The sequence below is a fragment of the Periophthalmus magnuspinnatus genome, chromosome 15, assembly GCF_009829125.3.
Source record: "Periophthalmus magnuspinnatus isolate fPerMag1 chromosome 15, fPerMag1.2.pri, whole genome shotgun sequence".
Classification (NCBI taxonomy): Eukaryota; Metazoa; Chordata; class Actinopteri; order Gobiiformes; family Gobiidae; genus Periophthalmus; species Periophthalmus magnuspinnatus.
The window spans coordinates 9274348-9300661 of NC_047140.1; the positions used below are offsets into that span (position 1 = coordinate 9274348).

The 26314-nt window shown below is 39.8% G+C and overlaps 2 protein-coding genes across 2 annotated transcripts; one reads left to right on the top strand and one right to left on the bottom strand.

The window, feature by feature from the left end:
• The first annotated feature begins 1463 nt into the window (after window positions 1-1463).
• Window positions 1464-16926, top strand: LOC117382629 (ankyrin repeat domain-containing protein 1-like). The gene is made up of 10 exons (XM_033979836.2): window positions 1464-1595; window positions 4490-4672; window positions 5313-5441; window positions 6207-6314; window positions 7166-7264; window positions 7948-8046; window positions 8498-8596; window positions 10007-10105; window positions 10628-10923; window positions 16916-16926. The coding sequence occupies exons 1-9, from the start codon at window positions 1569-1571 to the stop codon at window positions 10712-10714; spliced, it is 930 nt and encodes a 309-aa protein (XP_033835727.1). The 5' UTR covers window positions 1464-1568; the 3' UTR covers window positions 10715-10923; window positions 16916-16926.
• LOC117382901 (high-affinity choline transporter 1-like) lies at window positions 15171-26046 on the bottom strand. Its single transcript, XM_055227035.1, has 7 exons — window positions 25803-26046; window positions 24292-24447; window positions 24061-24209; window positions 17037-17180; window positions 16815-16968; window positions 15889-16106; window positions 15171-15718 (listed from the first exon to the last, which is right to left on the bottom strand). The coding sequence occupies exons 1-7, from the start codon at window positions 25984-25986 to the stop codon at window positions 15176-15178; spliced, it is 1548 nt and encodes a 515-aa protein (XP_055083010.1). The 5' UTR covers window positions 25987-26046; the 3' UTR covers window positions 15171-15175.
• Window positions 26047-26314: the final 268 nt, after the last annotated feature.

Here is a 26314-nt window from a genome sequence, read left to right on the forward strand (position 1 = left end):
AAAACAAAAAACCATTGGACATGTTGACACAGTTGTTTGTTATAATTTGATGTTTTGGTTCTCAAGATGATTATCCAATGAAAAAGCTGAATGAGCCTCACCTGAGTCTCTCATTTGTCAGTTGTCAGTTTCAGTCATGTCCTGTCCATAAACTGAGAGCGTCTCTATCTGCAGGTTAAGGCTCTGGACACAGGTTCAGTCGGCACTGCTTTTTTAAAACCATTAGAGTGCAGGGTACATACAGATGAATAAATAGAATATGAATGTGAATAAATGAGGTGACAGAGGCTCAGAGGTTAGGGCACTTGTCCACCAACCAGAAGGTCTGAAGTTCTATTCTTGCTCGGACCAAGTTCTGTTGTGGAGTGCAGGGTAAATATACAGTAAATAAATAGATTAAAGGTCCTGTATTACACAAAGTGGACTCTTGTGAGCTTCTAGTCATGTTATAATGTTTTTACCTCCTCAAAAACAGACCTGGAGCTGCATTTTGTTTCATTAGCACATGTTTGGATTTTTAATTTTATTTATTTATTTTTTTTTTTTTTTTATTTAATTTTTTTTTTTGTGTGTGTGTTTATTTTTTTTTTTTTTTAATAACACTCTGGTAGAAACGTTCAGAATGTTTGCAAGGCATAAACGTTCAGACAAAATACACTGAAATAAATGCAAACACATGTACATCACATTTCAAATTGATAAGTGATCACATTTAAACTTAAGGCATGTTCCAGTCTAAGGCTTTAAAATGACAAAAAGCCTTCAGCCGATTGAATTAAAACAAACAAACAGTGGAGCACTTCCTGTATTACCACATGACATCACAAGGTGGAACAGAGAGTTTTCTGTTTTAGAGAAAAACACTGTCTAAAAATGCCAGGCTTGTGTGTTAAACATGTGTGAATGAAACAAAACACAACTCCAGGTCTGTTTGTGATGAGGAAACATTATAACATACATCAGAAAATAGAGTAAGAATAAGGGCCCTTTAATAGAATGCTTCAATCGTTAGTTTTTGCCAACATCACTTTAGACTGAACAGCAAAACAAGTCCATATCCTCCTGACAGCGTAAGCCCTACCGTGTAAATCTGTCATTCCCCGCATACGTGAATATAACGTACAGTTCCCGGCGGTGCATCCGAGACCCTGGCAGTCGATAAACAGCATATCAGCCCGTCATGTCATGCCATACCGCAGGGACCACTCACTTTGACACACCGGGACATAAGAATGACACCGCATACCTGCATGACATCTCTGCCCCGGTGACATGCAAACCCCCCTCTCCTCCCCGTGCCCCCGCCCCCTTCCCCCGTGCCCCCGCCCCTTTCCATAGCCAAGGATGGGGGGGGGGGGGGGGGGGGGGGGGGGCAGGGGACACGGGGACAGTAACATGAGCGGGCAGTCACATTTCGGAGGTGTGACGCGGGTATAAAGAGGCCTGTGGGGAAGGCGCACAGCAGACGCACACACAGGGGACAGAGGGAAAGGACTGTGGACGGAAGCTGAGCAAGGGGGCTGAAAAGAAAAAAAAAGGAAGAAAGAAAGCATCCAGGTTCTAGGACGATGGGACTGCACAGCGTGGAAGAGCTGGTAAGATAAGAGAGTGAAACGGCCTCTCAGGTTGATGGGTGTTTGGGTGATGGGTTAGTTGGAGACAGATGTCATTGTCTTTATATAGACCAGTTATGTTTATTCTTGGTGGAAGCTTCAGATCAAGTTTACTTTATTTTTCCTTTTTTTTTATAATGAACTGCTTGATATAAAATGATGTATAGGTTTATTTGGTTATCAAGTAGTTCTATATATTACATTTATGGTGATACTAATTATGATTTGTTGGTTGTAAATTTTGTTTAGTCCAGATTTAGACACATTTTAGTCAATTTAAGATGTTTACACAGAGAGGATATTGTATTATTTTGCTTCTTATACTGGGAATAAGTCTTTTAAAGCCAATAGTCAGATTAATAGCAAATATATACATTTTTAAATACAAATTATCAACAATGCTGAAGTTGGACTTACAATACCAGTATGAATATGAATGAATGAGGTGACACCAACCTGAAGGTCTGAGGCTCTATTCTTGCTTGGACCAAATTCTGTAGTTGTGTCCTTAGGCAAAGCACCTCATCCCACCTTGTCTCGTAGTGTGAATGTGCTGTGTGATTGGTGGTTGTGGTTGGAGATGGGCAGCCTCGTTCTGTCAGTCTGTGCCAGGGCAGATGTGGCTACAATAGCATCTTACCACCACCAAATATGGAATGAATATATGATGACTATACTGTACCTCTTTGAACGACCTCAACAAGCCTGTAAAACACATTATTAGACATTATTGTTACTGTGTTAGGTGTGCACTTCACATCGAGTAATTAGCCTGAGAATAATGAACACGTCTTTGTAATACAGGTTCATTACTGAATTTTGACACAGTAGAAAAGGATCACACAGGAGTCATCAGGAGCTCTGAAGCTGCATCACGATATCAATCATCAGTGTATCATTACAACTCTGCTAATCCGTGCGCCTCCCTGTGGTTACAAATGGTGCTGCTGGCAGGGTCCTGGCACATAAAGCCAGATTAAGGTTTATTGCCTTCAGAGACTTGTTAAACAGGAGTGTGCTGGTGATTACTGTCAGTGTGAGTGAATGATAGCGGTGGTGCTTCAGTGACTGGACATGAGGCAGCTGTGTTAATGTGGGAGCAGTTAGCCCCTGTACATTCTCCACACGACCCTTCATCAGAGCCTGATGAGAGCTGGAGTCCTCCTCACAGGACTGTCAGCAGGGACATAGATATTTACAAAGATTACTTACAATATTATATGTGCTCCAAAGTAATTTCATCATGTGATTTTCAGTTTTAAAGAATATTCACTTTTTACTTTATCTGTGCCATGATTTTTGTAAGTCAAACACTTAAACAGTTGTGAAACTAAAGTTTCAGGACATACAGAACAATGTGCACTGCTGCCACCTAGTGGTGACAATGACACAACACAGTTAAAAAAATCATTACTTTAATTCAATAGAGTTTTTAAAGGCGCTCAAGCTGACTTTTACTGGCTTACAAATATGAAAAACAGTTGGCACGAGTCAGTAACGTAGCGACTGGCGAGTGGCATCGTTCCTGATTCTCCCAAAAGAATAATAACTATAATGGCTTACACTTGTAATGCACTTTTTCAAAGCCTCTCAAAGTGCTACACTATAGTCATTATTCATTCATTTCCACACTTGGTGATGGTAAGCTACTACTGTAGCCACAGCTGCCCTGGGGCAGACTGACAGAAGCGAGGCTGCCTATCTGCACCACCGGCCCCTCTAACCACCACCTATCATTTGCACACACACCACTTTCATACTAGGCAATGTGGGTGAAGTGTCTGGCCTAAGGACACAACGAGCGGGACTCGATCCTCCGACTTTCGGGTTGGGGGACCAACACTCTAACCACTGAGCCTCTGTCGCCCGAATAGGACTCCCTGAACATGAGTGGAGTGACAAGTTTCACATGGATTTACAGGATTTGATAAAAAACACGTTCCAATTCAACAGCGTGACCACAAATTGGACCCCACTGGGAGTGAGGACAGACAAGTTTTGGAGTAGGCTCATGAAATTCAGAACAGTGATACAGCTCCAGGAGACAAGCCTAAAACTGAATCAGAACTCTGCCCTATGAAGAACAGGACATATTGGATTTAAATCCTGTTGTCACTTTGACTGCCTTTGTATGAAATCCAGTCCTTCGTTTTTTGGTTCAAATGAAAATCTATGTCTCTATATGTGGCATGACAAATTTGAGCTCAAGAATTTTCTGGGATACTCCTGATGGTTTCCACGTACCACAAGTGTGAAAAACACCTGAATTCCATGTTTCTTTGATTACTTCTCACAGCCACAGGCACTAGCTCAAATTTCAACCATTAATGCATGATCCCGGCCTGAATATAAAGCGCCTGTTAGAAAGGACTATATTCCCCTCTTGCGACTTTAATCCATTTAAACAGTTTGCAGCGGTCCAAGGTGCTTCCTGACATACCTTATACATTCTGAGCCTCCTAATCATTCACCGTGATAAGTTTGTAAGCGCTTTCAATAACCTTAAGACACCAAACAACTAGCATGCTAATGTGCACTTCCTGATTATTGACTAATAAAACTCTTTATAAAGATATGCAGAAAACACGCAGCTGACTTATTTAGACCTGTGCTTATACAAGCTTATAGCTGGGTCACAGGACAGTTTGCTTTTAAAATAAACAGTATACATCACGTTATCAAAGACTGCATTTTAATAGTACTATTGCCACAAACATTCATATTACTCTCATACTTAAACATGCAACAGTATCTAACATAAACATATTGGTCAGCCATATTTCAGTGATGTAAGGCCCATTTTTGGACTGCATGGACACGCTGGTGGTCAGGTTAATTTATTGCTGTCTCTCTTCTGTCATTCTCTGCTGGCTCAGGTGACCGGGAAGAGGTCAGAGGGCAAGGAGGCGGAGAACTTCCCAGGGGGTGTGTACGAGGCGGCTGTCAATCAAGAGAAGCAGGATGATCTGAAGTCACACGGTCCTCTGATGGGCGGGGCTCTGTGTGAGGAGAGTGACAGTGGAGGAGAGCAGGAGGAGGTCAGCGTGGCCGCACTCAATGTAAGAAATAAATCTGTTTAACACACAAACCCTGAATATTTAGGCTGAGTTCTTCTTTCAAACAGAAAACACTCTGTTCCACCTTGTGATGTCATGTGGTAATACAGGAAGTGCTCCACTGTGTGTTTAAACTCAATACACCTTCACTAGAATCATTTTGGTCTTCTCAGTCCTGGACTGTCAGTCCTTGTCTAACTTCAAAGACATAGCTATTGTTTTAGCAGATATTATAGGCTTTATACATTATATCTAAAATAAAGTTATATTTTTAAAGGTGCTCTATGTAACTTTTGTGGTGGAGGGTATGCCGCCTGCTTTTCTCCATGGAGATGTTATTGCTTTGCCTAGAATGTTCCACAGTATGGCATCAAAGTTATCATGCCATTATTTTATCGTGAAGACTTGGCTTTGTGGCATCTCATGTTTGTCTCCATAGAAATTGAGACGTGTGATAAATGCCTTTCTGACCCTTTCCAGAAAAGTTACACAGTGCAACTTTAAATATCCTCGACTGTTTTTTTTTTTTTTTTAATTACTAGCAATATTCAAGGTTAAAGTAATGACCGTGGCACAGTGGGTAAAGTTTTGGTCTACCACTGCGGGGTACCTGGTTCTAACCTCTTGCATCTTGTTCTGTCAGACTGATAAAACAGGCCGACTCAGGCTGGACACTGTGGATGACCTGTTCAACATTCTGCAGCTGAGGAAGAGGAGGAGGGAGAGGAAGGCCCCAACCAAGAAGAAGCCACAGCCAGCCCCCGAAACTCTGGTCAGTACTCTACTGTATGAATGCACAACAGCAGGTTAAGGCCCTGTGTGTCCAGAGACTTAACCTGCATAGAGACACAAATGTGTCTCATTCTCAGTTTATGGACAGGCCTCATGTGAAAGAACCTCCAGAATTCACCCACTGAGCTGCAGAGGCTGCACTAGCACTGAGTCATTGGCTGCAGGTGCTGGGGTTTATTTATTGTACCTTTATTTAACCAGGAAGTCCCATTAAGATTCAGAACTGGCCCGAGGTAACAGCCAACACAATCACCATAAACATTACATTAATATAATATTTTGTACTTTATTCAAGACCATGATGCCTGGTAGAAAAAAGCTGCAGGAAAAAATTATTAGGGAGGACTGTGTGTGTTTAGGTAGTGTAGGTAGTGTTTACACCATTAGATTTCAGCATTGAAACTCACAACCCAAATAAAAAAGTCACGTGAGGCTCATTCTACTTTCTGATTGGATAATTGTCTTGAGAATCAAAACATGACTTCACTACCAAGGACCACCACAAGCAATGGTATTCAGTTGTTCTGGCGCCCCCTGTAGATGGTGAGGTCTTCAGGCTGAATGATGAACAATGACACGGGGTGGGGTCGAGAGAGTGGAAACAGTTCTACTCCTGGGTTAATCATAAGTTGAACAACTTGGCCAGCATGTGTAATGGTTTTGTAATAAAGAATAAATCAGTTTTACCGTTGTTCTCTGTAAAAGATATATTTGATTAGAACAGCTTTGCTTTCTTTTCTTGCAGCCCGTGTTTGTGGATGAGGACATGTTTCTGACTGCAGCCATGGAGAGCAAAATGCCTGTGGTGGAGAAGTATCTGTCTGATGGAGGAGACCCAAACGTGACTGACACTGTAAGTTTAGACTGGCATGATTTAGATTGTATTACTGATGCTGGTGCACACAGCTTTAAGTAGTCACAGTACTGACAAAACTGTATTCACGGGGTAAATTATTTGGATGCAGTATCCTAAAAAAATACATTTATTAAATGCAAACCATGAAATATAATAATGTGAAAATATATTTACAATTTGGCTGAATAATAATGTTTGATTATATACTTGAGGGAAACTGCAGCTTAAATTTAAGGATTAAAATCTTCTGTGGTGGTGTGGTTTCAGTACATTGGACAGCGCCAAAGTGCAGAGAGCACATTCACAGGACCCATATTACACTGATGTTGTTTCCTCATCACAAACAGACCTAGAGTTTTGTTTTGTTTCATTCACTCTGCATGCTTAGGCAGGAGTTTTTATCTCAGACAGAAAACACTCTGTTTAACTTTGTTATGGCATCTAGTAATACAGCAATACTTGTTTTTAAACTCCATACACCTTCACTAGAATCATTTGGATGATTTCAGCCATGGAATTTCTAATCTCTACTGAACTAAAGGTAAACAGTAGCTTTTAATTGGTAAACTACCACTTCATGACATCACAAGGTGGAACAGAGCATTTTGAAGTTTGGAGATGTAGTAATATAGGACTTTTAACATAATCAGACAACAATCTGCATTTTAACCATATTAGCTGCCCTCAGTACTATGGGTATGAAATATTATTGACCTATATATAATATTGTAACATCAGTATTCATTTCATAGTGCTGTTTTTCACTTATAAGCTTATAGTATTAGATCTGAATATTGGTGTCTTTCAAATAGTAAAAAAATCTTTGATACAATTTGTACCTCTTTCAGTTCCAAAGAAGCGCTCTGCACAAAGCCTCCTTCAAAGGTCACACAGAGGTCATGAAGAGGCTGCTGGACGCCGGCGCTGATCTGGAGAAGAAGGACAAGGTACTACCCTCTACCTGTCTACTGTTTCATTTCTTTATAGTTGACACTCTACTATTACCAGAAGAGGGCGCCAAATACTAAACCTACTATTAATATATTCAACTGAATCAATACTTGTGCAACAACTGAAATGGGTACATCATTTTAAATCAAACAACGTCTCCAAATGTATTTTAAGGATCAAAGTACAACCATTGAGCAAGATTTCAGTTAAATAAATAAACTAAAATGAATATATATACATATATATATATATATATATATATATATATATATATATATATATATATATATATATATATATATATATATATATATATATATATATATATATATATATATATATATATATATATATATATATATATATATATATATATATATATATATATATATATATATATATGTTTTTACTCAACAATAAACGTGCTGTGTTTAGTCAAGTTTATTGGCTGAATTTCTGTTTTACACTGGATTAGTTTTGCACTGTTGGTCAGTCTATGCAACTGTTTCTACTATTCCTACTCTCTGTTTTATGTTGCATCATATTGCCGAAGCACATTCCCAGTTTGTGAATTTTGTTCACTGACCATTTCAATTAATCTTTTTTTCAAATTCTGTACACATTTACTTTATATGTAAGTAACTATGTTTGTTTTTTTATTTGTTTTTTTCCCTTTCAGCTGGATGCCACTGCTGTGCACTGGGCCTGCAGAGGAGGCAGCCTGCCCGCACTGCAGCTGCTCCTTGACCAGGGAGCCAAGTTCACCTCCAGAGACAAGGTACTTATGAAAAAACAGGGCACTTATGATGAGACAAGATACTTATGAGGAGACTGCTCATTGGACAAAGGCACTAAACTGGCCCATTCACATACACATATGCAGCTTATGTGGATTTGTACAAAAATTATTGATGTAACACTATGAAAGAACGTGTCATATTGCGGTACATTAAATGCTAGTAAGGCTTTATGGTCAGAATTAGAGAGGCTGGGTTACACACATGAAAGGTACAGGAGAATAAAGTCACCTTTAGATTAAGTAACATTAATATTATAAATATTTTTAGATGAGGATTTATACTTTTTGTTTGTTCACATCGTGTGACTTCAATACTTTGTTCATGTTCACAGACTTTGACCCAGACCTTGACAGACCACAGTTATGATTAAAAGCTGAGTATATACACAGAGTGTATTTAACCGTTTATTCTTGTGTTCATGGTGTCCAGCTGCTCAGCACTCCACTGCACGTGGCCGTGAGGACAGGACACAGCGAGTGTGCGGAGCATCTCATCCACTGTGGAGCCGACGTCAACGCCAGAGACAGGGTTAGAACCAACACTGTGCAATTCACTGCAAATCAGTCTAGATCTGATAAAATTAAAAATATTAAACTTCATTAAGCCTTCTGGATAGAGCTTTTCCAGAATATTCTTTTTAATATGTCATAAATTTGTTTGAAAAAGAAAAATTGTGTTGAAAGAAGAAATATTTTTGTTCTTCATTGATCGGCCATTTTTTTTATTTTTATTTTGAAAGCTAAATAATGTCATCTACATCATATACAGTAACTCATTTTGCATTCAAGTCATTTTTATTTGTTTGATGATGGTGGTGATATCATGACGTCGTGATGATGATGATTGTGACGGTGGTGATGAGGATGATTATGATAATGATTGTGATGATGATGGTGATTGTGGTGATGATTGTGACAGTGATGATTGTAATAATGATTGTGATTATGACGATGATTGTGATGATTATGGTGATTGTGATGATGATTGTGACAAAGATGATTGTGATGATGTGGATGATGATGATGGTGGTGATTATGATGATTGTGACAATGATGATTTTGATGATGATGATGGTGGTGGTGATGATGATGATGATTATGATGATGATGATGATGGTGATGATGATGATGGTGATTGTGATGATGATTATGATAATGATTGTGATTGTGATAATGACAATTGTGATGATGATGATGGTGATTATGATAATGATTGTGACAATGATGATTGTGACAATGTTGGTATGATGATGATTGAGATGATGGTGAATGTGATGATGATTGTGGCAGTGATGATTGTAATAATAATGATTGTGATTATGATGATAATTGTCAACAATAATGATTGTCATGATGATGATTATTACTGATGATTGTAACGATGGTTAATATGATGATGATTGTGGTGACGATGTAACTGTGATGATGATTGTGATTGTGACAGTGATGATGGTGATTGTGATGATGATGATTGTGATAACTGTGCTGATGATAGTGATTATGATAATGCTTGTGATAATGATGATTGTGATGATGATGGTGATTGTGATGATGATTTTGATAATGATGATTGTGATAATTATGATTGTGATGATGGTGATTGTGATGATGATTGGGATAATGATGATGATTGTGATAAAGATTGTGATAATGATGGTGATTGTGATCATGATGATAGTAAAAATGATGATGATGATGGTGATTTTGATGATTATGATAATGATGCTTGTGATGATGATTGTGACAATGATGATTTTGGTGATGTTGATGGTGATTTTGATGATTGTAATAATGATGATTGTGATAATGATGATGACTGTGATGATGATTGTGATAATGATGATTGTTATGATGACTGTGATGATGATGATAATGATGATGATGACGATGATGATGTCATGGTGATGATGATGAGGTGCCCCATGTGTCTTGTGTGCAGGACGGAGATACACCCATGCACGATGCAGTGAGGATCAACAGGTTTAAAATGATCAAACTGCTCATGATGTATGGAGCTAGCCTCAACACCAAAAACAGTGTAAGTATTCAAATGCTTCAAGGTATAGGTTCTACTGCTGATATTATAGGCCAATGAAATGTTGTGATATAATTTGGAACCTAGCAATAGGTGAGATGCAGAATACAGCACTACAGCAATTAAATATCTACCGCTTTGGCTAGACACTAGTTTTTCTCTTTTAATGTCATGTTGGTAGGGTTATTAGGCTTCTGGGATGGGTATGGGCAGGGATAGGTTTAGGGTATAGACAAAAGTGATGTTCAGATCTGTAGAGAGGCAAACCTTGTAACAGTAAGAATGCCTGTTTTTTCAAGGTATTTGTGAACAATACCTTGGAAACACCATTAAATCAAGGCAAATTAAACATACATTACATAACATACATTTCAGGCAAAGCAGTAACATCTTCATTGGGGACATGCGGGTGTTCAACCCCCCACCAGAAAAGTTACATAGTACACCTTTAAAAAATATTGAACAAAACATGGCTCACCTCAATGTTGGATATGATGTAGTGACCAGATTGTTGTGACCCTGTAGGATGGAAAAACTCCAATGGAGACGCTTTACTCTTGGCAGAATGGAGCCAAGAGCATTTTATGCAATGAAGAGAAGCCCACCTGGTGAGATCTGAGCCAGGATCTGAACTGGAGAAGGAGCCTGCAGGACCTCCATACGATATCAACATATCTCAAAGTATCTTTCTGAAGGCTCTAGTCCATTCTGTAGTGCTCACAAGTGCATCAGATTTGGGATAGCTGCATTTAGCTGGCAGGAGATACACTTTTACCAGACCTATTTTTTTGTTTGAAGGGGTTAGATCTGTTACTGTAGGTGTTTTCAACCAATGCATAGAAAAGAGTATTGATTGATGGATGGCAGGCATGGTTGACTGATTGGGACCCTAAATATGGAGTACCTGATTTTCATATGTTAGAGCCTGTTAGTACAGCCATTTCTACGTTTCATGGTGCAGGAGAACGCCAGTGATCTGCTCTGTGGAGGCTGTATTTTGACACATTTCTGTTTTATCAATATTTGAAACAAATGTGTCAAAAGTATTTTAAAATCTCACTGCAATGAAAAACGTAGTCATCCAATATCACAGCCCATGTCCAGCTTTAATATTTGGGAAAATGGCAGTGACTTAGAACATGTATGTGCTGTCAGTGCCTGGGATGAGAACATAAAAGACTAAATCAATATTTAGACATTGTTCTATGGATTTATATAAAAATGTAAAGCTGTATTCTGTCTGCATTTTCTGAAATCTTATCATACAAAGGACCAGACCAGACCTCAGTAATATTTATAGTTGATGTTACTAACCACAGATCCATCTTAATTCTGGTACTCGTTGCTGGATAACTGTTGAAACCTGTTTCTTTATTTATTTGAAGCTGAGTTTAGTCAGCGATGTTGCTTGACACATTGTCAGATGCCCATACAGGTTGGATTAAGTGATTCCAAGGATTTATTTTTCTTAGAATATAATTTATTTTGTTTATTAATCGATGGTAGCATTCGACATTTTATTTACAGGACAATGCAACGTGTTTCATTTGATGAGACTGGTTTAAACCGTGCATTGGTCTTACATGTTAAGAAATGGAAAAAAGGACAAAGCATGTTGTATTCTGATAGAATGTTTCTCTTTTTAAAAGAAGTCATGCAAAATATAGATGCAATTTTAAAGATACAGTGTGTAACATTTAGCCAAAAAAGACTGAAATACAAGTATGTTTTTAATTTTTTCCCAACGTGGTCATGTTTATTGCACTGAAAAACAGCGTCCTTACTTCGAGAGGACTTGCATCTCCACAAACTTGACTGAGAAAAGCTTTTTTGTGTGTTTCCATGGAAATGTTGGTCTTTTAGCTGTAATCATCCACAGTATGTTCCAAATTATGGTTTTCCATGGAATCAAGCAGGTGCCAACCTCCAGAAAGTTACACACTGTACCTTTAACTGCATCTAAAATCTCATTTTTCAGAGCCCGTAAAACAGAAACATCAATTTAAAACCACATGATGAGCTTGTTGGCTCTGCTGTTATTCACCAAACACTGGGAAACAGAATTCCCACTAGACTGCCACAGGGCTCAGATGTGTCTACTTAACTTTGATGATGCCGTTTGAGTTGTGGTTTATTTACATTATAATGTATCTCAAAGACTGAACACGACCTTCAGGTTTTTCTGGCTGGTTATGGCACTTATCTCCTGAGATCTTGTCATTTTGACACCTGGAGACAAGATTACTGCAATTAAAAGAGCCCACACCTGATTTTAACTTAGTGTTGTTGAGATAAATGCTCTGTACATCAAGAATTCTCTAGTAAAAGCTGCTTAAATAAGACAAACTGAGACTGTAAAATAAAGTATGCTTATTTTACATTGCATTTCAGGTAATAACTAATACAGAATCTTGGGTAATCAACTGCCCAAAACTATCCCCGGTGCATTTTCAAAAGTGCCAAAGTAAGAAGCAGCAGGGAGAGATTGGAGAACTACAAGAAAACAATTATATAAAACTATGCCAGACACTTTTTTCTGTGTCTTTGTTCAGTATCACAGTAAGGAATAAGTTAGCGTGGCTAAAAGTCCATGGTTTAAAATTAGTTTCTTTAAAACTATGCAAGAGAAGCAACTGATGATTGACAAGTTTAGAGCATGTTTAAACTGGTGGATATTTAAATTAAGTTTGTCTATCTTCAACTGAGCATTTCTACTTTTATTGTTTAACTGTCAACGTTCATTGTATTAAATGGATTTGAAAATTTAAACCAGTTTCTGTGACTCATCATTTTTCCAGCAACTGCGAACACAGATTTATTCATACTTTTTAAAAAATAAAATCAGTTAATAATGTTTCTATGAAAGCAAAATAAAATTATAAGGTGAATAACACACACACACATACATATATATATATATATGTGTGTGTGTATGTATATATATATATATATATATATATATATATATATATATATATATATATATATATATATATACACACACAAAAAATTTACAAAAACACATAAAATCAGACTCATATCTCAGTCGAGCTTGATGCTTGATGATGATGATCTAATTGAAATACCTCAAACCAAAAAGGAAAACTGGAATAAAACAAAAATATATAAAACATGCATAAATAAAATGACAGCATTGTAAGTCAGTTCAGACACATGAGACACTTCATTGAGCTGGAAACGTCACTTGTGACGACTGAATCTTTTGGGTGCATATATAAGCTGTATTCAGTTAAGTTGCAAAGCATTGTAGAATTGTGGATAAATACAGCCATTCGACCCAGACCTCAAAATGGTGGCTAGAGGGGTCTGAATCTCCTGAACTGTCCACATAATATCCACCAGCTCTCTAATGTTATCAGCTGAAGAATGAGAAGGTAGAAAACCGACCTGTGGTGGATCAAAGAAGTTACAATTATGTCTGGCCACTGTTTTTCAATACCAGTATTTTAGTGATACCTGTTTTTCGATACCAGTACCTGAACAGTTCTTTTTTCAGTGCCAGTATTTTTTTTTAAGTGTAAATGGATTTCAAATGGTATGGAAAAATATGTATCAATCTTGGAATTTCATAATAACTATGTACATTTTTATTTTAAACACAGTAGGCACAGAGGATTATATTGACTCGTTTGGCTGCAACTTTACACACATGCGCTTCATAATGGAAATGCACTTGGCTATGTATTTTAAAATGTAGTATTTTGTCATTGTACGATGCAAATTGAATCAGGGGATAGTTTTAGCAATCAGAGGGGTCTTTATACTTTTTAAAGATGTGATGATGGCAGAATTTGTTCTTCACGAAAAGCTTTTTACAAAGCTTTTCGCTTTGTAAAAAGCTTGGCTGTAAACTATCACATACACCAGTCTAGTGTGAAAAAGCATTTGTGGCTCTGCATTAACTTCACAACTGTGCTATTATGTCCCTGTGGTGTGAAAATTATTCATTTAATATTAAACTTTAATACTGCCGATGGTGAGGAGCTGTTCTTTCAGGGACAGGGGAGAGGAGAGTGCTTTTTCTGTCCGAGTGAGGGGAGTGCATTCAGAAGAGCGGATTTGGAAAAGGGCCAGACATTGTAACGTAAATCACATTCCATTTGACTGTTTTCAGAAAATTATAGTGTTTATAGTGAGTAAATTATAGCGGTAAGTGGAGACAGAGCATTGTGAACACACCCTGCACATTGTTTAACAATACTTGCACCAATGCCTTTAAAGTTGAATCATGTTGCACTGCATTCTAGTCTATATATGAATGAACTACATTTAAAATGTTACAAATAATGTCTAACTTAAGGACATAGAAAGTGCATTGAACAGAAGAGCACACGATCGTGCTTTTAGTAAATGTATTCATCTTATTAAGTCTAAATCATAGTTCAGAGTCACCATGTTTGGAAGGCAACTGATCACAAGTGAACACATTCTAGAGACCTCACATCTCCACTGACATTTAGTGACATTTATCAGTTACAGTTACTTTAGTGGATGTTCCCAGTAGAACTTTGAGTTCAACAGACCCAATGATTTTGGATGTTCTGAAGTCCTGGGTAAAAACTCAAAAACTCATTTGCTGCACTGGCTTTTGAAGCTCAGCTGGACTCTTGTACTGCATATTTTGTTTTATAAAATTACACTTTATATTGCCTTTGTACAGCATTTTGGGCAGCTGTGGTTGTTTTAAGTGCTTTATGCATGAATTTGATTTGATTTGACTTGTCTACTCCAAGAATCTTTATCACTCCAAATGACTGTGAAAGCAGGTTGAGGCAAAAAATGAACAAGGAAAAGTGGATTGTTTTCATAGCGACAACTGGCGGGTAAGCTGAAGTTCATCCTAAACCTTACTCCATAATCAATAATCTTCCACAGTTTGGCATAAAACATCTCTCTTCATGAAGAATGTTTTGAAGTTTGGTTTAAACGTTCTATTTACATCCAGAAAGTTACCTTTAAGTTAAAATACACTCATCAAAAACCCAAACCCAAAACAACACAATATCATATCATTCTCTTCTTACAACATATATTTGGGGTTCAAACTTTTAATCACGTTCTTATCATTGGCTGCAGAGTGTCCATGTTGTACTCTCCCTTTGGCACACTCAGATCCTCTTTTTCACCATCATGGTTTCTTCTTGATTGTGTTAATGTAGCTTTGACTTGAAACACATCCCATCTCTCTGGAAGCAGGCCTCGATTGAAGAGCAGAGAGGCCAGGTAAGAAAAGAGCAAAACTGAAGAGAGCGTCACCAACATGCAGATGGTTTTAACAGGAGAGTACTGAACGTAAACGCCATCCTCCAGAGTGCATCCTGGGAAGTGTAGTACTGCAGGTAACCCGACTGAAGGTTCTCCACACAGCAGCCGTAAAGGAAACCCCACCAGAAACCCCATGATGGCGCCATAACTATTTGAGATGTTGAAGAAGAGGACGCAAAAGAACTGGGGGAATACGACAATATAACCTATGTCAGCAGCAAGAAGCCAAAACAAAATGGCACTGTTTTTTAACATGGTCAGTGACGTCCCACATGCACCTATCACAACCACCGAAGCACGGATCACCCACTGCATTTCTCGCTCCGATGCCTAAAGGAAAGAAAAAAATAAAAATGAATAAAACAACACTTATGTAAATCTTTATGGCTGTGTCTGAATGTCCACACTATTTCATACAAGGAGCACTATTTAGGGTCAACTAATGATTTCATCAAATACTGATTTGATTTTTTTTCTATATTTACTTTGTGTATTCTCACCATGGGCCTCACTATGTTCTTGTAGACGTTTGCAGAGAAAACTGAGGCCGCAGCCATAATCGTGGAGTCTGCTGAGGACATGACAGCCGCGGCCACACAGCCAATCGCAATGATGGAGATGTAAGAGGGAGTGAGGGTCTGCAGCATGATGGGCAGCACCAGAGCGGCTTCTCCTCGTTCATAAGGAGAGGGAGACCCGTACGACGTCTGGTTCCAGTCTGACAATTAGATAACACTATATTATTTTTCCTAGGAAACATAGTTCTGACAAAGAATCAGCAAACCATTTAAACAATACAAACCATAATACAATACAATGCAATATACTTTATTGTCCCCTTGGAAGAAATTTATCTTGGACTCAAGTTGCATGTATAAGCCTTTTATTTAAGGAGCGGTCATAAACACACGTACACACACTTTGGAAATTGGGACTTATTGGGGAATAAAACTATACTGGACTAAACCAGGACTAGATCAAGACCAAATCAAATGTACATTAAGGCTTTGATGCCAGTGCTGGATGCTGGACTGTGCGTGTATGTTTGTGTGTGTGTACGTGTGTTTGCGTATGTTTGTGAATATGTGTGTGTTTGTGTATGTATGTGAGCATGTGTGAATTTGTGTGTGTGTGCAAGTTTGCATGTGTATGAGTGTGTGTGTGTGACACCTGCATCAAATTACGTAATTATTAATCTGTTTGTTGTATCTCTCCCTATTCAAATAAACAATAAATGAATCACCAATACACTGTGACGCTGCGTGGACCTTGTCTGGATTAGAATCTTTCACATTTACACTATTCAGTCCACAGCAAAATAGAGTTCGGAACATGTGCCATTTTCTTACAAAGTGCTGCTATTTTTTATGGAAAACAGAAAAGTTACTAACTTACAAAAGCCAAGTAGGACAGTGGTAACTCCTACCTGTGGAAGCAGCCGCTGCTCCAAACAAAACAGGAGGAATCCCACATATTAACAAGAGGACGGCGGCTACACAGCAGGTGATCTTGGCTGTACCAGTGGAGGAAGCAGACAGGGTTCTCTGATGCAAACACTGGAACGCCATGCTTCCAATGGACTGAAGACAAACAGATTAAATTATACACTTTTAATGTAACTGAGAATGTAAAGACATGGTGGACTCACCATTTGTAAGAAGTTGTCCAACATAATCCAGATCCTTTCTAAATGTGGTTTGCCAATCCAGGGTGTGTGCAGAGTGTTGTTCATCAGAGTCTCATCGATGTGGACAGTGTGAGGGTTCATCAGAATAAACGGAACACAGAGCCACTGAGAAAGAAACATTTTATATTTAAAGCAACACCATGCAATTCATAAGAAAACATGCATGCAATATTAACGGTTATAGTTATTATGTAACTTTTGGGTGAGGGTCTTCCACCGGCTTATCCATGAATACCTACAACAAAGTTATCTTTGCTATGTAATGCTATAAGCCATGTTGCTTAACCTCCTGCGACCTGGAGTCCACCTATGTGGACAACACATTTTGGGTTGTCTAGACCACAATACAAGTTTTTTCTCTACAATGTACTGATGTCCACATATGAGGTAATTAAACTGTCATTTAAAGGTTCAACATGAAGCAGTCTGGTGCCGTAAAGGCAAATATAATCGTGCACGATGATCATGATTAATAAAAGATGTCACGATTTATTAATTCGCGGACCTTTTTTATCGTGATTAGCGATATCCCCCTTCCTTCTTTGTCTGTGCCGGGAGCTGGGCAGAGATTCTGGGACCACGCACTACACACCTGCAGCCCATGAGCAATCAAGCCTGCACCTGTGGCGTACAAAGGCACCGAGTATCCAACACACATCGCCAGATCGTCCGTGTATCCCCGTGGTACAGTTCCGCTTGGCTCAGTCTAGTTTTTTGAGCGCATGATCTGTGTAATCAGCTGGTTATGTTCATTTTTAATCAGACCCCGCTCATTGGAACTACCCTGCACCTCCGACCCTGCTCACCTCGACCGGTACGAACACCCCAACTTCTGATCCCGCTACCTATGAAGGCTCGAAGATGTCAGTCTACGATCCCAATCTCTACTATCTGCTGTCAATCTACATTTACATTTCTGTGTTTGCAAATAACCTCAACTAAGTTCGACTTCCCCACCCTGAACCGCCACCTTAACGTGGTGGAGGGGTTTGAGTGCCCGAATGATCCTGGGAGCTATGTTGTCGGGGGCTTCATGCCCCTGGTAGGGTCACCCATGGCAAACAGGTCCAGGGAGATGGGACAGACTAAGAGTGGTTCAGAAGCCCCTTATGAAAAGAGTACAATCAAGGCAAGCTACATCGCCCGGCCCGTTACCGGGGCTCCACCCTGGAGCCAGGCCTGGGGAGGGTGCTCGACAGCGAGCGCCTGGTGGCCGGGCCTTTCCCCACGGGGCTCGGCCGGGCTCAGCCCGAAGGAGTGACGTGGGGCCGTCCTCATGTGGACCCACCACCCGCAAGAGGATCCGTAAGGAGCCGGTGCATGAAGATCTGGGTGGCAGTCGAAGGCATGGAATGTCACCTCGCTGGGGGGGAAGGAGCCGGAGCTTGTGCGGGAGGTTGAGCATTACCGACTAGATATAGTCGGCCTCGCCTCCACGCGCAGTTTGGGCTCTGGAACCCAACTTCTTGAGAGGGGCTGGACTCTCCATTTCTCTGGCGTTGCCCGTGGGGAGATGCGGCGAGCTGGTGTGGGCTTGCTCATTGCCCCACAGCTCAGCCGCTTCGTGTTGGGGTTCACTCCGGTGAACGAGAGGGTCGTGTCCCTGCGCCTTCGGGTCGGGGACAGGTCTCTCACTGTTGTGTCGGCCTATGGGCCAAACAGCAGTGCGGAGTACCCGGCCTTCTTGGAGTCCCTGGGAGGGGTACTATACAGTGCACCGACTGGGGACTTCAATGCCCATGTGGGTAATGACAGTGACACTTGGAGGGGCGTGATTGGGAAGAACGGCCTCCCTGATCTGAACCCGAGTGGTGTTTTGTTATTGGACTTCTGTGCTAATCACAGTTTGTCCATAACAAACACCATGTTCGAGCACAAGGGTGTCCATCGGTGCACGTGGCACCAGGACACTCTAGGTCGGAGGTCGATTATCGATTTTGTTGTTGTGTCATCTGATCTCCGACCACGTGTCTTGGACACTCGGGTGAAGAGAGGGGCTGAGCTGTCAACTGATCACCACCTGGTGGTGAGTTGGATCCGCTGGCGGAGGAGGAAGCCGGACAGACCTGGCAGACCCAAGCGTATCGAAAGGGTCTGTTGGGAACGCCTGGCAGAGCCTTCTGTCAGAGGGGTCTTCAACTCACCAAGGCCATGGTTCTTGACCGGAAAAAGGTGGTGAGTCTCTGCCCCAAGTGGAGGAGTTCAAGTATCTCGGGGTCTTGTTCACAAGTGAGGGAAGGATGGAGCGTGAGATTGACAGGCGGATCGGTGCAGCATCTGCAGTGATGCGGTCGCTGTATCGGTCCGTTGTGGTAAAGAAGGAGCTGAGCGAAGCTCTCCATTTACCGGTCAATCTACGTTCCTACCCTCACCTATGGTCATGACCTCTGGGTAATGACCGAAAGGACAAGGTTGCGAATACAAGCGGCCGAAACGGGTTTCCTTCGCAGAGTGGCTGGGCGCACCCTTAGGGATAGGGTGAGGAGCTCAGTCACACGGGAGGAGCTGGAGTAGAGCCGCTGCTCCTACACGTTGAGAGGAGCCAGCTGAGGTGGCTCGGGCATCTGCTCAGGATGCCTCCTGAACGCCTCCCTAGGGAGGTGTTCTGGGCATGTCCCACCGGCAGGAGGCCCCGGGGAAGACCCAGGACACGCTGAAGGGACTATGTCTCTCGGCTGGCCTGGTAACGCCTTGGGATCCTACCGGAGGAGCTGGAGGACGTGTCTGGGGTGAGGGAAGTTTGGGAGTCCCTGCTTAGACTGCTGCCCCCGCGACCCGGCTCCGAATAAGCGGAAGAAAATGGATGGATGGAAGTTCGACTTTTTATCCCGAGTCTGAATCTTTGATCTCCCCAGACATTACGACACAACTTTTGAACTCCCTTTTTTCTTCATTTTAAAATTAACAGCTGCTCTCAGGAGATCTACCTCCAGCATAAAGGCTTTTAGGATTTTACCTATTAGTTTTGTTGTTTGGGTTCATGGGGGAAACCAGAGTGCCCAAAGGTAGCCCACTCAGAGACAGGGAAAAACATCCACACACCAAGGCCTTGGTCAGCCTTGTAGTCACACCATCCAGAGCATTTTAGTCAAGATTGGATGGACTATGAAAGTGGGGCAAAATCTTTGGGGGGGCTATGGGGGTGTACTGGCCATTCTAGGGGAGGCTACGGTCAGGCCACTCCCCCCGGCACTGCCCCTTTTCACAACTATACCTGGGTTGCCAGTGCTTTCACCTGCATATGTCATCTCATGTGAGGCTCATACTACTTTCTGATTGGATAATCAAAACACCTAATTATAACATGAATAAATGAGACATCATGTCCAATGTTAAATCAGACCTATTGTGCTTGTATCTTCTCTATAGCTATAATCTATGAAACCCATGGATCATTATATTTGCATTTAAATTGCGGCGCATAATAGGAGCTGATGTTGCCGTAAATGTTATCACAACAAAAGGCTGCAAGCAGGTTTTTTTTTTTTTTTCCACATTTGTACGAAAATTACTACGCAGCACTGCTGAATCCTACGTGTATTAGCAATTAAGTTACAATTTATCTAAATAAATGCTCAATTTTTAAGTCTTATCAGTTGGGTTTCAGAAAAGTGCACACTCCTGTCACTGGAAACACAGGACCATGCAAATACAAACAAAACTGTGTAGCTCTGTTTATTGATTTAACTAAAGCTTTTGATTCAGTGGATTATAGTCTGAAGCATGTTGCATTTGACAATGCTACATGTAACTGATTCCAAAATTATCTTTCAAACAGAACCCAGCCCAGGCAGAAGTAGTTGATGGGTTTGAATCAATTTTTCTAACTTTAAGTAAAAGAGTGCCCCAAGGCTCAATTTTGGGCCTGATCATTTTTACTATTTTTATCCACTCCATTGGTTATAATTTATGAGAAAGCCACACACATTTCTATGGAAATGATGCTGCTCTATATGAAAGTTGATCTGCTGATCAGGCTATTTTAAAACTGCAACAAGACTTTAATGAAAAATAAAATTCCCCCATAAATTTTAGACTGTCAATGAATGCAAATAAAACATATATGTAAAAAATTATATAATTTTTTTTTTTTTTTTTCTAAAAAGACAAAAATATTTCAGTGATGTTGATGAAAGATGAAAATGAAGAAAGAGTCAACACTTATAAATATCTAGAGTTTTTGTTTAACGAATATACTTTTAGAAAGATATCTTGGAATTATGAAACAGTTTAAAATCAAAATGATCATTTTATTACACAAAATAAACATTATATCACAATAAATAACAGAAAAGAAATAGTGCAAGCAACCTTCCTCTCTGTACTGGATTTTGGAGATGTGGTGTACATGCAGACTTCTGCCTCTGCTTTGAAACTGTTGGAACCATTTTTTCATTCTGCTCTTCATTTCAGGTGATGCATTTGAAACCCATCACTGTATTTTCTGTGAAAAATGGGTTGGCCCCATCACTGTCTGATAGAAGAGAACAGCATGAAGTATGAAATGTATCTATAAGGGACACTTCAAAAACTGCCAGGATATCTCACCTTCTTGTTGATCATTGATACCAGAACAACTTTTAGAGGTTAAATTAGAAGGGAAACAACTCTCATATGTCTAAAAAAAAAAAATGCAGAATAGGTACCACTGAGGTGTTTGGCAAGCTTCTCAGTGGCAATGCACCGGGGGTGGATGAGATCCATTCATGTTAGGCTGTGTCCCAGTTTGGAAAAAGGCACAGTGTGATGTACCCTTCAAAGTACGCAGCCGACGAAGGGTACCCCTCTTTGTAGCCGCCATCATGCCGAAATGGGACAGGCCTACACCACAGAGTTTACTTCAACCACTTTCTGTGTGCTTACATTATGTAGCTTACGTTATGTCACTTACGTTACGTCGCCTAGCAACCGCGACCTGCTGACTAATGAGCTATACAGCTGTTGACTCATGACATAAAGGTGTAAAATGGACACTGAAATAATTTGTTTTATTTTTAATTCATAACCTTTTAAGTCATAACCTCCATTTTATCAAGCTCCTCGAGTAATATAATGAAATTCTTTTAAGATTTCAGTCTCATTCATTCTGGTGTCAACTGCACCCACGTGCACAATGAGCTGTTTAGCTCCTTGATATGTTGACAAAACTTTTTGCAGGAGTTTTGTAATCTCAGGGACAGTGTGACTGGGGTAAGAGCAAGTTTGGATTCCTCTGTGAGTCACATCTCTGATAGCACCATCTCCTAGCAGCAGCGTATCTCTGACCTTGACGTTTGGCACAGACCGCCTGTCTGCCGCCGCTCTTTTGCCAACTTCATTGCTCTTGTTTTGTGACAAAAATCAATTTTCTGTTTGTATATTAACATCAACATCAGTCTGACAGTGGTAAAAATCTGGGTGTAAGTTGTATTTTGGGTGATGCAACTATGTTAGCATTGTCTCTTATCACTTGTTGCGTTGGCTTTTCATTCTTGTCTTTACAAAGACACCGTATCACTCAGGTTTAAGTTGAAAGTAGCAGTTTTTTCACCCTCAACTGTGGGCTGCTTACCACTGGAAGTCACAGGGAGCATCTGGTGAAGTCCTTTTTTAGATTCTAAAACAAATATCCGTGCTTGTAGCTCATTAATTTGTTGTTGATAGTTCCAACAGCATTCGCAGAAAGAATTCCTTTGGTTTCTTCCCCCAGACATGTCGCTGGCTCGTCAGAAATTTGGTTAAAAAATGTAAAAATGGTTTAAAAGTCTTGGTTTACTTGAAAGACAATCGCTAACTAAACAAATCTTCCAGCACTGGAAGAGGTAAAATGATTATAAAAGTAAGTTAAGAAGGAAGCAGCAGGAGCAAGCAAGGTTTGCGTCTGCCCTCTTCAGAAGCAGGAAGTCAGACGTAACGAACTCCATTTTTTTCTCTTTTTTGCATAGACACTGTACATAATGGGATACAGCAGTGCGCGAAGTGTGCTCGGATGCACACTCGGATGCACATTTTTGGCCGCATTTGTGCATTTGGCGAATCGGGACACAGCCTTAGTCTCTGGATGTTGTGGGAATGTTTTGGCTGATACATCTCTGCAGATGTTGATGTTATAACCACGACTGCGTCCTCTTATACTCAGTAGTGAATGATTCCATTGGTTCATGATGTAAACATCACACCTGCCAGGTATATTGAATCACCGGCAAACATTGAAATCCCTGCTTTATCCAGCACTGGCGGTAGGTCATTTGTAAATTTTGTAAATAAAAGTGGACCTAGACAACTGCCTTGTGACACACCATGTTTCACTATTTGAACATCCCAGTATAAACCATTATAATAAACTAGTTGTTTTCTATCACATAAATAATTGCTGATAAATTACACAGCAGGTTTTGCAAAGCTTTTGTAAAGCCATAGCATTCAAGTTTTTCCAGTAAAATCTAATTATCAGTGAGATCAAATGCAGCTGAAAAGTCAAATAATACACTTCCTATATATTGCCTTTGTATATTTCCCACAACCAATCTGCTCTTGGGTTTTTGTGTCTGTGGCAGAAATTCGTTTCAATATTCTCATTAATTGTCTATATTTACATCAGTGATGTATAGAACTTCAAAATGTGTTATCATATTCTTTAACCACAGAATTTCTAAGTCTACGGTGTACTTTCCATTCAACATTCAGATGTTATTCTACTGTACTTAGCTGGATGTCTTTCCAAGTTCACATCCATAAATCTCCAAGATATCCAGATATCCAATATCTTAATATGTGCATATTTGTTAGTGTATTTTTATATTTGAAGAGCATTTCCAGGGTCCTTTTTTCTATCAGGACTAGACCAGTTTGCCTGTTTTATTACTTTTTTATTATTTTTTTGAGTTTTATTCAAGCTCTGAAAAGTTGATTTTGCGTAATAGATGTGCTTTAAAACCATTGAACTTTTCTAAGGTGTGAACTGATCCTGCATAATGAAATCAAAAGGTTGCTGAATTGTGCTCACCAAGCTGATGAATATAATGACGAGTTGGATGATGTCCGTGTAGGCCACAGAGTAGAGTCCTCCCATCAGAGTGTAGATGATGGCCACAGCTGCAGAGATCCAGATGCTCACAGTGTAGGACAGGTCCAGAACCACACTGACCGTGGCACCTGCAAATACAATGCACAACCTTACACTTAGCAAATATGGAGGTGTAACACGTTCTGAAATTAAAGCAATACATTTTATTACCCAAGCCAATGAATGTGGAGGCCATACAGAGTAAATCAAGACAAACTGAAACCAGGCAGAAGAAAGATGTAATCCCTTTCCCGTACTTCCTATGAAAGGGATCCATCATGGTGACACACTTTTTGTCTCGTAATGGTTTAGCAAACACGAATCCACCTGTGTCATAAAACATCATTATTCACAATCTCAGAAATGTCATGACACTGATCTAAAATGGGACTCACACAATAGAAATGATGTACTGTATGACAGGAATAATATTAGGATCATTGTTAGTCCCATTGACGGCTGGTACACAGTTTCAGCTGTGCCGACGATGAAGCCTCCTCCAACCCATGATGCTGTTATGGAGATAAAAAAGATGTCAAGATAAAATGCAGTTGAAAAAAATAGTATTATCAGTATAAAACATTAACAAATACTAAGGCAGCATGGGTATCAGAAGTGACTTATTTGAGCATTCAAAGCAGTTCAAGACATTTTAGGGGTCATTGAGTCGTAGAGTGAGCTGGGGGATTATATTAGCATATATAAACAGTTGTTTAGATCATTAAGAAATGGTGCTTTGCAACAAATCAGCAAAAACATTGTTTTATAATCATTTTGATCATGTTTTAATCTATCTTTCAAGTAGATCTATTGTGCTTGTCTCTGCTCTATAGTTATAATCTATGACCACCATGGATCATTATGTTGCACATTTTAAATCGCAATATTCATCTAAAATGACTTAATAAAAGAAACAAGTCTGCTGACTTATGTGTTGGAAACTGTGGTACCCAATGGGATTCAAATGTCGCTGTAAAAGTAATCATCACAAAGCACCACATGCTGTCGGCCTCTCCTATAGATAGCTGTGCATCACTCTGGCGAGTAGCAGATTTTTAAAAAAGTGACTTTGCGATGCTGCTGACTCCTACATACATTACTCATTAAGTAAATAAAATTGGAGAACAACGTAGGTATTGTAAAAGAAATCTTATGTAACCATTATTTAACTTTTTAGCACACCTAGCCATGTATGTAAGTTTTATATGTTACAGTGGGACCTGGCCTTAGTACGTTTCCACTATAGCCCTTTCACATAGATCCTTTTGATATAATTCAAATATTTGTTAGTTTCACTCAGTGGCAATTATCAAAGAACATTTGCTTTCGCTGACTGACTCATATTATTGTTACTCATTCCCAACCAGTTATGTTCATCTATATAATAAAAGGTCTTTATTTTCACTTCTGACTACTGGAGATTTCCATAACATTTCAGTGGCTGGTGGAGTCGACCGGCTTGAAAATGAATTCTTAAAGATTGCTCAAACATGTACAAATCACTCTCACTGATTTGATTATCTATACCCTGTGCCAGCTTTCATAAAGCCGTCTAATTCTGCAGGATGAGTGTGCAGCAGTTGGCAGTTATTGTTTTCTGTTAAGTCAATGTGGTCTTGGCTCTATCTGTGTTCAGTTTTATAATGCATGTACTTCAGCAGTATTTCCCATCTCATTCATACCTGTCATTGTGAAGACTCCCACCACCAAGTTGATCTGTCGGTTCCCCAGAAGAGTCATCTCTAGTTCAGACGCACCATTTTTCCTCTGCTTCCTTTTGGATTTGAAGGAAGCCCAGATGCCCGTCCCAAGCACCAGCAGATAGAAAAACACCATAGCAATCACTCCTGGTATGTTCACCGCCATAATGAACCTGACAACAAGAGAAAGACTACTACTACTACTACTACTACTACTACTGCTACTACTGCTGTTGCTGCTGCTGTACAACTATTATGAAGGCCAAAGTGGAATAGCTAGAAAATCAAGATCTCACTTTAATAATGCTCACTTGGGAAAGTGTCTGATAACATGTCAGGGTTGGACCGGTGTGGCTTGTTTGCATAGTACAAAGTCACAGTTATTGAAAAAGAAGTTATTGAAAGTTATTGAAAAAGAACTACATGTAATTAACTACTTTTATTACATTTTCATTTTGTGAGTATGTACATTACCATTCAAAAATTTGAACATA